At 26.2% G+C, this 14,218-nt stretch overlaps 1 protein-coding gene across 2 annotated transcripts in view; it reads left to right on the top strand.

Annotated features, from left to right (window-relative positions):
- LOC136084538 (sec1 family domain-containing protein 1-like) overlaps window positions 1-5,528 on the top strand; it is a 52,073-nt gene extending 46,545 nt beyond the window's left edge. For both annotated transcript variants that reach the window (XM_065804653.1, XM_065804654.1), the window contains exons 13-17: window positions 1-82; window positions 2,003-2,362; window positions 2,447-2,512; window positions 5,076-5,155; window positions 5,296-5,528. In XM_065804653.1, coding sequence (XP_065660725.1) covers window positions 1-82; window positions 2,003-2,362; window positions 2,447-2,512; window positions 5,076-5,155; window positions 5,296-5,338 — 631 coding nt within the window. In that variant the 3' untranslated portion in view covers window positions 5,339-5,528. The remainder of the gene's footprint in view (window positions 83-2,002; window positions 2,363-2,446; window positions 2,513-5,075; window positions 5,156-5,295) is intronic.
- Window positions 5,529-14,218: the final 8,690 nt, after the last annotated feature.

Below are 14,218 nucleotides of genomic sequence, written 5' to 3'. Positions count from 1 at the left end.
CTCTCTCCCTATGTTACTTGAAAAAAAAAGATTAATAGATACACATATTACAATTGCTACATCAATGCTGGAACATATTAAAGTAACATTTTGATATATATATATATATATATATATATATATATATATATATATATATATATATATATATATATATATATATATATATATATATATATATATATATAATGTGTGTGTGTGTGAGTGTGTGTGTGTGTGTGTGTGTGTGTGTGTGTGTGTGTGTGTATATATATATATACACACTATTTATTTATGTGAGCATTTGTTTACTTTTTTTGCTTATTTAAATATTTATGCAAGCATTTGCTTATATATTTATGTGAGCATTTGCTTACTTTTTTTGCTCATCTAAATCGATATGGCTTTTTTAGTAAAAGAAGAAGAAAATAAAGAGTAATGAATGAAAAGATTGCTGCCCCATCCCAAACCCACAGTCAATGTAGCAGCACTCCACTGCGAGTCAGGCAGTTTGTCAGTCGATGTATGTACTGAAGCCCTTGGCAGCAGGCCATTTCAGTATGACATCACACTGCTCACCTAAATCAGCAGTATAAGACAAATATGTCTTATAGATATATATGTATATATAAATATATATATATATATCTATATATACATATATATATATATAAATATATATATATATATATATATATATATATATATATATATATATATATATATATGTATATATAGATATATATATATATATTTATATATATATATATATATATATATATATATATATATATATATATATATATATATATATATATATTATATATATATATTCAAAAATTTGAATTTGAATATATATATATAATATATATATATATATATTATATATATATATTCAAATTCAAAAGTAACTTTTGTACATCTATGTAAAAAATCATGTTGGTAACAGTTAAAATTTTCTGCCATCATTAAAGATTCCACTACTGACAACATTAGACTAACATCTAAACCATTGCATCTAACATGTATATATAACAATAACATCTAAACCATTGCATCTAACATGTATATATAACAATAACATCTAAACCATTGCATCTAACATGTATATATAACAATAACATCTAATACCATTGCAGATAACTTCACTAAACTAGTTATTATAACTTAATTTCATATAAAATAATTTGAAATAAAAATAAAATTTTATATGGTTTTATAATTTATTAATAAAATGATGGTCTTTTCAGTTCAAATATATCCATGCATCCCAAAACAAATCAGTTTTAATATGTAGTTTTCTGAAAATACTCAAGGGTAAAAAATTGTCTTCCCTGAGTTTAGGGGAGAGTGGGGTAATGGCATACGCGGGTAACTCTGAACATGGTCAAAACAGCATTGTAGAAAAATAAATTCGACAATTTCTTTTTACCTGCTGAAAAGGGATCCTATGCTCAGTTCCAGACGTGCAGTGTAATGAAGCTGCGGATGTTGCTTACTATAATTTGACTTTAGCTTTTTCTGATAATTTTATGCAACTTTTTTCTTGAGTAACAAGTTATAGCTTCTATAAAAATAAAGCCACTCCTTTTTTTTGTTGTTGTTGCATAATGTAATTTTTAGACTTAATTATTACAATTAGCATTTTATTTATTATTACACAACAGTGTTTGTGATTGCCCCCGATGTGTTCGGAATTACCGTAGGTAGGGTAATTCCGAACACCAATGGTTTTATTTTTGCTATAAATTTTTATTTTTATAATAAGATTTTTTTAAATTGCTTTTTGAGGGTTTGTGACTGAATAGTTTGAATAGTTGAGGGTTTGTGACTGAATAGTAAACTAATTGATAAGCAATAAATATGATCAATTTTGTATAACTGGTGTCTTTAATTCGTATTCCCGCTTAGGTGTTTGCCAATACCCTACTCTCCCATATGTTAAGAGACTCCAAATAATTTTTTTTTTAACGAGTATAACAAATTTATTCTTGTTTAAAAAATGTACTTCGTAATATTTTAGAATGATTTTGAAGCTCATGTCAAAGCTCTAGAAGTTGCTGGTTGTAATTTAGGTTCAATAAATTATATTAAAAAGTGGAAGACTTTTAATAAGTTCACTTCTGATTCATTTCAAACAGGCACTGGACAAAATGCATATAGTGCAATGTTTTCACGTATAATGAGTACAGGATCGCAATTTGTTATGGAAGGTGTCAAAAATTTAGTTGTGGGAACAAAAAAACTTCCTGTCACCAGAATAGTTGATGCAATTATGGAACAAAAAAACGTTCCTGAGATTGAAAACTATAGATACTTTGATCCAAAGATGCTTAAAGTCAATGAAGCTAGTTTGATGAAAAATAAAACACCATACAGTGATGTATTTTTTTAATACATTCATTAAAAGTTTATAAATTTTATCCATTTTAGAAGTATAGATTTTATTTTGTACAAATTTATATAGGCTATTGTCTTCATGGTAGGTGGTGGAAATTATATTGAGTATGCAAACCTTATAGGTTATGAAAAGGTATTAATTTTTTTAATTTATTTTTTAATTATCTAATTAAAATTATTAAAGGTAGCGTTTTTAATTATCCAATTAAAAGTATTAATGGTAGCATTTTTTATTGTCTAATTATGATTACATTTTAATTTAATGATGCTCTTATTATGGACGGACCGCTACGATTTTCCTCATTGATTTGTGGTGTGTGATGTGATGACATTGATTTTAATAGTTGTATTATTACTATAAAAATTTAAATTAACAGGACATAAAATGAAATAAATCAAAGAGACCTGATATTGTTCATTCAAAACTTTCAGTGTTTCAAGCTTCTGTAAATTCCATGTTATCATTTCAGTCCACGGGTATAACAATTTTTAAGAAAAGCTGTTAGGATCAAACTACAAACTCTACTTTCATTGATTTTGGATGATTTTGTAAAATTCTTTTTTGAGAAATCATTATATAGCAATGTTTTTACATTGTTTAAACGACGGGTTTTTAAAATCAAAACTACGGCCAGCAAATCTCCTTGAAACGTTCAACTTCATTTTCTAACTTGGTATTTATCTTGATTTCGCTTATGCTTTTAACACATTAACTCTTAGGCTTTTAATTTAAAGCCTAAGAGTTAATGTGTTGAAAAAAGTGTGCTTTTTAAAATGTCTTATGATGCGTTATGGTAGAAAAAATAAAAATTATTCTTATATAATGGACAGGAGTAAAATTAAAAAATAATAATTTGTTATACAGAACAGGGCCTACGACACGGGTTTCGAAGTGGAGGGGCGCAATCGTTAATTTTTAAAAAAAGTCCTCTATATCTAGAAATTTCTTTTTTTTTAAATAAACTTTTTGGAATTCCGGGTATTTTCCAGATTTCCAAAAAGTTTTCTGGAAATATAAATTTAAATATATATTTTTGCAATAAATTTCTTTTTGAACTTTTTCAGTCATTACCCATACAAAAATTATTTAAAAATTGCAAAAAAAGTTCAGAAAGCTATCAGTTTAAAGCTAATTTTAGGCGAATATATGGGAAATAAGTTCCGGATTTTTTTTTTTTTTTTTGCAATATGTTTTCAGGTTTTTTAAATATGACCTAGATGATCATTGGATATAAATTGCTATATACAGTATTTTGATTAAAATTAATTTTGGATAAAATAAATAAGCAAAGTTGAACTCATCAATTCCCATTATTAAAATATGTCTGTATAAATAGCAATATATACAGACCTTATTTGTATATATTGCTTAAACTGGTGTTCAACTTTGAACCTTGATATTTACATTTTTTTTTTAAATTTTGGTGGAAGGGAGAAAGATGCATATTCCTATTCCCCCTCCTCTCTTGGATCAGTCACTGACAAAATTAGATGACGAGGAGATTATGTAAAATTTAGTATTAGAATAATACTATTTTATATATTAAAGTATAAACAGTTGTGTCAATAGAATTCTTGACAAATTTTAGAATTCTGTCAGATGAAGCTTTCAACACAAAATCTTTGAACAAATTTTTTTTGAATATTTAATGATAAAATTAAGCAAGTTAATCAAATACCGTTTTAAAAAAAGACTGTCAAAGTTTTTAATTGACTCTAGCTATTGCTTAGCTACACTATTAATAATTAAAACTATGCTACAGCCAAGGTAACTCTTAGAGATTAGATTTGAAATTTTTATTTAGTTCATACGACGGTTTGGTTTAATTCTCTGACATCTTTGAAATGCACTATTCAGCTAGGCGATGTTTTGGTTTTAATTCTGAAAAACAAACAATTAGAAAATAGGTTTTATTTAGGATCATCGTTACTAAGCTCGTTAAGGTTAGAATTTAGTTATTATGTTGTCATGTAAAAAAACGAGAGAGTTGTTTTATTACCTTTCTGATTACATTAATCGTTTTATCAAAAAAATAATTGATTGGTATCTAAAATTTTATATTTTATTACTTTAGTTAATAAAACATTAATCAAATTTAAAAAACAACATTGATGTCTCAATCAAAAACCGAAGATCCATATCCTTTTACAATATAAAAGCTAATCCAATTATAACTTATAGTTATAAGAGTTACGCGGTGATACCATGACATTGTTACCCGTGTGGCTAAGTTTCTTGAGGTTCTAAGTTTCTTCTTAACCTAACTGAACTTAACAAATTGGATATATGTGATATGTTCCTCAAGCTGGTGAAAATTTAAACATCAAAGAAACCGTTTATCAAAAACAATGAATAATTGTTTCGGTCAGAATCATTAAAAATGCTCAGACATAAAATACCGAAATTTTAACTTGAATTAAAATCAGGTCTTTCATAGCATAGTTAGATAATTGTTTTTTATTATGAATTTTCTAAATTTAAGTTTCAGGAATTCATTTCAGGAAGATCAATTTACTATCAATAAAAATATAATATTAATATAAGAGATTATGTTGAGATTTTTTTTATTTCTCTACCTTTTTTTTCTCTCTTTTTTATAGTTATGAATTCCACTTTGTTTATTTATCTTTTTTGTTTATATTATTTTTGGTTTTTAAAATAAATTATTTTTAATTTCTTTATTTCACTACGATAGCGTCATGGAAAACAACAAAAGAAAATCATATACGGGTGTAGTGAACTACTTAACGCGACTCAATTGGTGAAACAAGCGAGGTTTTTTTTATTTAAAAGCTACATCGTGACGTATCAATCAATTTATTTATAGTTATTTTGTTAATGTTTTTTTTTTTTTATACGTCTATTTACTTATTGGTAAAAAACTTAATTAATTTAATCTCCTTTTTTTGTTTTAGCTTAATCTACTTGGAGAAGTTTAGTTATTACTGGAATATCTAGTTTAATTTATTTCTTATATTTAAAGTCCGAAATCAAGTTGTTTATTTTGATTAATTTTTTCTTTTAACAGAAATAAAACTATCGGAAAAATTTCCTTTTTTTTTTAAATTTTTTTTGGTATATAATGTGAAATCAAGTTTCATGTAATTTAAATATCTTTAAAATAAATGTTTTTATAAATTATTTAAAATAGTGTTGTTACGACTTCTAAATAATTCAACTGTTGACTAAATCGAAAAAAACAAACAAGAATTAAAGTTAAATCAAATGAAAAGAAATAAAGACTTTAAGATTTTTACTCGATCAAACTGACTTTTAGTCAATTGTTAGGAAGTCCATAGTCAAATAAATCGACTATTTGATTTTCCAAGTCGACCAATTTCGACTGGTCGCTTTTTAGTCGAAGTCAATTACAAAACTAATTTAAAATCAAGTTTCAAACCCATATATTTCAATTTAAAAGCTAGCAATTCATTTTATCTTGTCTAAAATACTATAAAATCAAACAGTACTTTTGATTAGAAGTTTCATAACAAATGAAAACACCAGTAAGTCACATACCCTAAAAATTACCAAGCTCTAAGACAGAATGGTGATACTCTAGTCATAAAGTCTAATGAGTATACTACAAAGAGGATATAGGGAATATCTATACGAAATTGGAACAGGTTTTTCTATAAGATAACGCAATTAAATACAATCTGTAGGAATTTCTTTAGGATTGGTTTCCTATACAATCATGTTCCAAAAACTTATAGGAGTCTTATCCCATAAGACACCGATATGAAAGTCTTATAGTATGGAGGTACAGGAATCCTAGAAATCTCCTAAGACATCATATAAAAAATTCCTATAGGTATACGCGTACAGAAATCCTGTTCCAAAACCTTATCGGAGTTTTATCTTATAAGATACCGAATAAACAATTTCTTATAGTTTTATATGTACAGAAATCCTACTTATTTGAGTAGAATTTCTGTTCCAATCATGTTCCAAAAACTTATAGGAGTCTTATCCCATAAGACACCGATATGAAAGTCTTATAGTATGGAGGTACAGGAATCCTAGAAATCTCCTAAGACATCATATATAAAATTCCTATAGGTATACGCGTACAGAAATCCTGTTCCAAAACCTTATCGGAGTTTTATCTTATAAGATACCGAATAAACAATTTCTTATAGTTTTATATGTACAGAAATCCTACTTATTTGAGTAGAATTTCTGTTCCAATCATGTTCCAAAAACTTATAGGAGTCTTATCCCATAAGACACCGATATGAAAGTCTTATAGTATGGAGGTACAGGAATCCTAGAAATCTCCTAAGACATCATATATAAAATTCCTATAGGTATACGCGTACAGAAATCCTGTTCCAAAACCTTATCGGAGTTTTATCTTATAAGATACCGAATAAACAATTTCTTATAGTTTTATATGCACAGAAATCCTACTTATTTGAGTAGAATTTCTGTGCATATAAAGCTATAGAATATTGTTCATTCGGTATCTTATAGGATAAAAACTCCTATAAGATTTTGGAACAAGATTGATAGGATTCCTGAATATATAAAACTATAAGGTTCCTTCAGTGTTTTATAAGACATCGAATAAACAATATCTTATAGTTTTATATATACAGTAAACCTATTCAATCCTGTTAGAAATTTTATCGAATTGTCCTTTGCAGTTGTTAAAGAATATGAAAATAAAATTATGAACAAAGTAATAGTTATATATTATATTCATTATACAAAACAAGGAGAAATAGTGTTGCTAAATAAAGTATTATAATATCAATACTTAATATGTCTTGAACCTTCATTGAGTCCAAAGCTGGCTTAGATATGCTACCTTTGACTGAGTTTCATCGACCTCCTATCAATGAATCACATGATAAAAATTGCATTTGCCAAATTTTTGACAACTTACCAACCGCTTCCTAAAATAATTGCAACATACTGATTTGCAGTCAATTGGGTAATTTTTCTTGTCTACCTAAAAAAAAAAAGCAATATTAAATTAGTTTACTTTAAGATGAAATAAGCATATTTCTTATTTTATCTTACCTTGATATTAAAACATTTCAATTTTTAATTTAATAATTGATGATAAAAATAGATAATTACTATATACTTTATTAAACTATTTTTCAAAAGTTTTGAATTTGAAAAATTCATAACGTTTACTTAAAAAGAACATTACACAAAATATGTAATACCATTTTGGTCTCAGGCGTGTTAGCTAAAAGGAGAAAAGTGTGTTTTTTGATACTTTGAAAGATTAGCGCTAAGCATGTAATGCCGAAGGTGAGCTAGATTTATCAGAATTTGAAAAGTTGAGTGCTTGATTTTTTAATGGAAAGGATTGAGTATCCAAGCATGGATTTAAAAGAGGCCATGATAATCATTTTTTTCCTTTAGTTGGTAAACATTTTTAATAAGTTTTTTTACATCTGCAACACGGTAAAAGCATATTATAAAGATATGTGTGTGTGTATTTGTGCGGTGGACTTTTAAACGACGCACCTGAAATTCGGTTTTTATTTACTTATTAGCGATTTTGCTTGCTGATTTTGCACGGCGGTCATATTGTCTTTCAAAACTCACAAAAGCTTTTTCAAAAAAATGCGAATTTTTATCAAAACTTGATCCAAAGCGTCCGCAAATGAATATTTTTTTCGAAAAATAGCCAAACTATACAAACTCTAACATTAAATTAGGTTTTTAAATACATTGTTTAATTATTGTTTGAATCAAAAAATAAAGTTCAAACATTTTTCATTCGTTTTTTTAATATAATTTGCTCGTTAAAAGTTATAAAGATATTGAAATTCATTTTATTAAAAAACAGTTCTTTTTCTTGAAATAATCAGCTTGATAGACAATATAACGACTAGCTTAATTATCAATACTTAGAAAGACAGCTTTTAAGTGGATCTTAAATTCCGGTTTACACAATTTAATGACAACTTTTTTATTCAACTAAATATTTTCCCGATTCAAAGTTTAAATTATTATATACTTAGTTTTTAAATATTTTATGTTTAATAATTATTAATAATAATATAAATTTAACATATTAATTAATTTTTTATATATTTTTTAATTACCTAACTTTTAAACAATAATAAATCTAGGGTATCTTTCTTTCTAGAGAAAAACACCCTAGAAACATCAATAATTTATGTTTCTGGGGTAGAATGGTTAAAGAAAAATTTACTTACAGTATTACTATTTTTAATTTACTCTTAGTCTGATTCATATTATATGCTTTTGACATTTACTTATAGTATTACTTATACTATTAGAATAAGTAATACTGTAGGTAAATGTTAAAAGCATATAATATCATTCAGTTTAAAAGTTATAGTCTTAATCTTATTATATGCCTTTGACTAAAGCTTAGTCCTCATCATTCTGCCATTCTTCAATGAATTTTATTTATTCGTGGAACAAAAAGATTGTAACACAGTGATAGTGTAGAAATGGCAGCCCAAACAGATTGAAACACTTGGTACTGTACAAATTGGGAAACCATAAATCAAAATGACACCATACGTATCTTCAATCAATCAATTTAGAATTGAATAATTTAGCTACAATTACATTTAGATGTTTTATAATTAATGGGTAAAATTTTATGTCTCATTTAGGCAGATGTTAAGGACAACTTTATGCTAAAATATTGAAGCAGATTATAAAAATTTTAGAAAGCTCCCTTTAAAAAATACTTTTTTTGTTATTTTGTTGAGTTTTTTATATATATATATTTTAACTATAAATAGTAACTATGAAAATTTGTTTTCAAAGTTTTCTAAAAATTATTTTATCCCGTTATTTGCTAAGCATATTGATGTTCATTGCCGTAGCAAGCTTCATTTAAGGCTAAACATAATTTACACCTCCATATTTAAAGAGGATGGTACATTTTTCAATGTCTATTAAATTATAAGTTAAAAAATAAAATATATGGTTACTTAAAACTGTAAAACTATATATAAAAAGAATATATATAAAAAACTATATATAAAACGACATGGTTAATTTTTTTCTGCATTTTACAACTTTTTCTTGAATTAAAGACGTTATTGATTAACGTAAAACAAAACATAGAGAAAAATTTGTTACTAAATTTGAACAATTTAAAAATATAGTTAGCAATAAAAATAAAGAACTAATTATATCGAGGTCATAAATTCCGCCGCTGTGTTTAAATAAGTTCTTTTAAGAGTCTCACTCGCCACACCCTTGTGAGAGCACTTTTGACTTTATAAATTAATAGATTAAAAAATTATGCTATTCTTTAAAATGTTTTAAATGTTTTTAAATATTTTTTAACCAATATTGTCAAGTGGACGATTTGTGTGTGTTTTATGAGTATCTGTTTCTGTGTTTTATAAGTATTATACTGAGCAAATTAATTTATTATTTTTTTACTGAATATTTAGATCAAATGTGTTTTCATGTCATTTTTAGATATATTATTACAATCTGACATAACTAGTGCATTTATAACATGTACCTTTTATGAAGCTGTTTTAAATGCAATCTTTATACATAAAAATCTTCCTATATTTTATTCTTTATATTTTGTGAATATTTTACATCTTAGTTGAGTAAAAGTAAAAGTAAAAGCTAGAAATATGTTACACACAAACGCAAAAGACAAACTCGGAAAACATCTACTTTTTGTTGCTTCTCAAAAATGATATACGGATAGAAAATATATAACAACTTTAGCGTTTTATTGCTTTTTTTTAAAAAAACGGGCAATTCTTTATCAATAAATTTAGTTAGAAAAATTTGATTAAAAGATGTGTATTTTTCGCTTCTCTTTCTTCTCAACAGCATTAACGTAATTTTAATAAAATTTTTTGCAAAAAGTGCCTTAACCTATTATAGATCCTAGTTCTAAGTTGTTATAGTACATATTAATTGAATGTAATTGTCAAATCACAACTTTTCTATCAATTTTCTCATAAAATATTAGAATTCCTATTAATTTAGAAAAATTACCAATTAACAATAAGAACAGATTATATTATTAAATTATGATATTCCTTTCACCTAAAAAACGTATTTATTTATAATTGTATTCAAATTTGGACAAGCAATCATAATTTTAAGAAGATTTGCTTTTAAAAAAAAGAATCCTCGGTCTGTTTTTTTTTTGCTCCAAACATTTTTATTTTATGTTACGGCAAAGTTTATCATTTTCAACTTTTTTTGTCATCTCATAATTCACAGACCTGATCATTTAACGAAAATAGGTCGTAGTCAGAAAAATATTATACAGACGCTATAATATTTTAAAATCGCCTTAACTTCACCAAGTACACTTTCGTTCACGTTTTCTTATATCAAAAAGTGCTCAGGCTCTTTCTCGCCATTACATCAGCTGCAACTACTACTACTACTACTACTACTACTACTACTACTACTACTACTACTACTACTACTACTACTACTACTACTACTACTACTACTACTACTACTACTACTACTACTACTACTACTACTACTACTACTTCTTATAAGCCAGTGCTTCCTTATCATAAGAAGCCCGTGCTTCCTAACCAGAGAAGCTCAGAAATATTTAATGGGGTTGGAAATTTTGTTACTTAAAGTATTATTTCTTTGTAAACATTATATTTCAGTTTTTTTTATTTATAAAAAATACATAGCGAAATACAATTCGTGAGGTTAGAATTATCTTGTTCTTCACTTTTAAAAAAAATCAGTTAATGATTGTGTAATAATTTTTTAGCAGTGTCATTTTTATTTACCTAGATTGCATTATTTTTAATTTACACTTTTAAGATCAGATTTGCAGATATGCCATTATACTGAAATATAAGTCTGCCCTAGATGTGGCATTAAAATCATGGTAAAATCATAAAGGGTGTTTTGAAATTTAAAAGTAAATATGTTTCTTAAAACAAGAAGAACATTTTTTTGTTTTTATAAATAAAAAAAGCCATTTAAAATGAAAACGAGTGGTTACAAGGAGCTAGCTACGGCGACTGTTCCGTCACTATTGGCTATGAGTAAATATTTAAAAAAACTGGAATCGTTCTAATAATTTGAATTTAAATCCGATACCTAACTACCTAACTGTAAACCCTAAACCTTTAAAATAAGTATATATATATAGCGGAGACCGGGGCTAGTTGGCCGCAGGGGTAAGTTGACGAACTGCGTTTATCTTCAGAGCCTTTCATCAGAAAATGACAAAAATTACACAGAAACTTCCTTATTGACCATTTCATCATTCACTGTAGTATTGTCAGAATTTGCGCATGCGCATGGGAGATATTGAGATTTATGCGTTTTTTGGACAAAAACGTAACTTTTAGAACATCGCTTCCTTTTTACTTTACAAAGAAAATAGTTAGTCGTATGAAAAAAAAAATTATTGTAAAAGTTCCAATCACAATTGGCTTACTATATCCAGTCAGACTTTTTTTTCAAAGTTGCCGTTTTTCAGGATCTATAGACTGTTTATTAAAAAAAAAGCTTTCGGGGTAAGTTGACAAATTTTTTCACGGGGTAAGTTGGCTCATAGCATTTACTATGAAAAAAAATATATATTTTTATAAATTTATTATTATTTTTTTTTTTAATTTTTAACAATATTGAAAAAATTTATTCTTACAAAAAAATTAAAAAAAAATTTATTTAGTTTTTTTTTTTTCACAGATAAAAAGTGGGCTACTGTTTGGCTTTTATACGGACTAATATTTGGTACCAGCTAAAAGCAATAATAAATTTTGGGACAAAATTGCTGCAAAAATTAATAGTAAAAAAATTTATATTACAAGAAAATATTTTAATAGATAGAGCCCATCGAGTTGAAAAAGAAACAGGAAAAAACAGATCAATAGTTGTTCGATTTCAAAACTACAAAGACAAAGCCCTAGTGTTAAACAAATATACGACGATGAAGCTTTGGAACGAGCGGTTGTACGTTAACGAAGACTTTAGTGATTTTACAATAAATTTACGAAGAAAGCTTTTCAAAGAAGCGAAGGAATTGCGAGCGAAAGGTAAGTTTGCTAAAGTAACTTACAGTAAATTAATTACGCGTGACCTATAATTATAAAGGAATTCTTTTAATATTCTATAATCAAATTTAAAAACAAAAATGGATGAGTACGAATCCTTTACTTTTAATTTTCATGATAAATACTTAAAATCAGATCTTAATTCAGATCTAGATGTCAATTTTTTTAATGATGTGAACACACGTTGTTCTTATCTTTATCCCAATAAGTTAAAAGAATTTCTTAATAAAAACGGCACTGAAAATCAAAAAATCAGAATCCTTCACATTAATATTAGAAGTCTGAATAAAATATTGAAAAGTTTTGTGATTTTTTAGATGAAACTGAAAATATTTTTAATATAATTTGCTTAACAGAAACATGGATTTCTTCGAATGAGTTTAAAAATAATTCTATTTTCCATCTTCCAGGTTTTGAAACAATTTTGTTAGAAAGACAAACAAATAAACGGGGTGGAGGTTCTGATTTACGTTAAGGAACACATTGTAAATCACATTAGGAATGGTTATGTGCGTTTCTGACGGTGATAAAGAAATCGTAACTTTTGAAACTTTAAACAATAAAAAAAAAAGTATTCTATTAAGCTGCTGTTATAGACCACCAGATGGTGCGTCTGAAAATCTTAGTTTCTTTTTGCAGCGTAATATCATTCTCAAAGGTAGCAAAGAAAACAAAATTACTTTTATAATTGGAGATTTCAACATGAACTGTCTAATTTATAGTAAAGATAAAAAAGTAAAAAGTTTTTATGATGAAATATTTATGGCAGGAGCTCTTCCTTTAATTAATCGCCCTATTAGAATAACCAAAACTTCAACGATGTTGATTGACAATATTTTTACAACATATATTTATAATAAGAAATTACAAAAAGGAATTATAAAAACCGACATATCCGATCATTTCCCCATTTTTCTTACAATTCATTAGTGTTCGGCAAAATCAAATATACGTCAAACCTTTAAAGATTTGAATTTGAACTGTTCTTTGAGGGGATAGATTTGAAATTGATTTGACAAATATCTGGAGGATTTGGATTTGATTTTCAAATATTCACTTTGTTCTCAATTTTTGCGTTTGAAAAAAAACGACAAATTTTACAGGCCCGCAAACATATATATCACTTTATTCCGGGGTCTTTGCAGTGGTTTCCGGAATGGCGGTCGCCTTTCAATAACGGAAAAAAAAAAAAAAAAAGAGTTTTTAATTAAAGTTTGTTAATATTAAAGAGAAAGTAAAGAGCATAGAGAAAGAAAAAAAGAAAAGAAATGTAAACAAAGTACAAGATTAAAAGAAAAAACGTAGAAAAAAATATATGTAAAAATCAAAAGAAAAAATTGCAAATACAATTTAACGACAATAAAAATGGAAAAAGTAAAACAATAACGAATCGAAAAACATTCATTGAAAGTAACAATCATTCGAAAAAAGAAAATAATAAAAAAATATAATAATGGCTTGCTTAAAAGCAAAGAATTTTTTTTTTTAATTTTATTAATTTTCTGTGCGTTTTTGTATATTGTCTTGTATGTTTGTCTATTGTTTGTATTTTCCGTCGTGTATTCAAATTCAAATTTATTTTAATATTCGTTATTCTTATTTTCATTAATTATTTTTCATTATAATAGTTGCTATATGTCATTGTTTACTTTTACGTTTTATCAGTTTTAACTGTTTGTAACTGTCTAACTTTGTTTATGTAGCTATTGTATTTATAAAGACAAGTGACTTATATATAATTATTATTATTGTTATCATTATTATTAATATTATTTTTATTATTTAAACCATTATTATTTTAATCATTTTCATT

Source organism: Hydra vulgaris, chromosome 09, assembly GCF_038396675.1.
Source record: "Hydra vulgaris chromosome 09, alternate assembly HydraT2T_AEP".
Classification (NCBI taxonomy): domain Eukaryota; kingdom Metazoa; phylum Cnidaria; class Hydrozoa; order Anthoathecata; family Hydridae; genus Hydra; species Hydra vulgaris.
The sequence above is the reverse complement of the archived record's forward strand: the minus strand, read 5'-3'. Positions and strand labels throughout refer to the sequence as shown.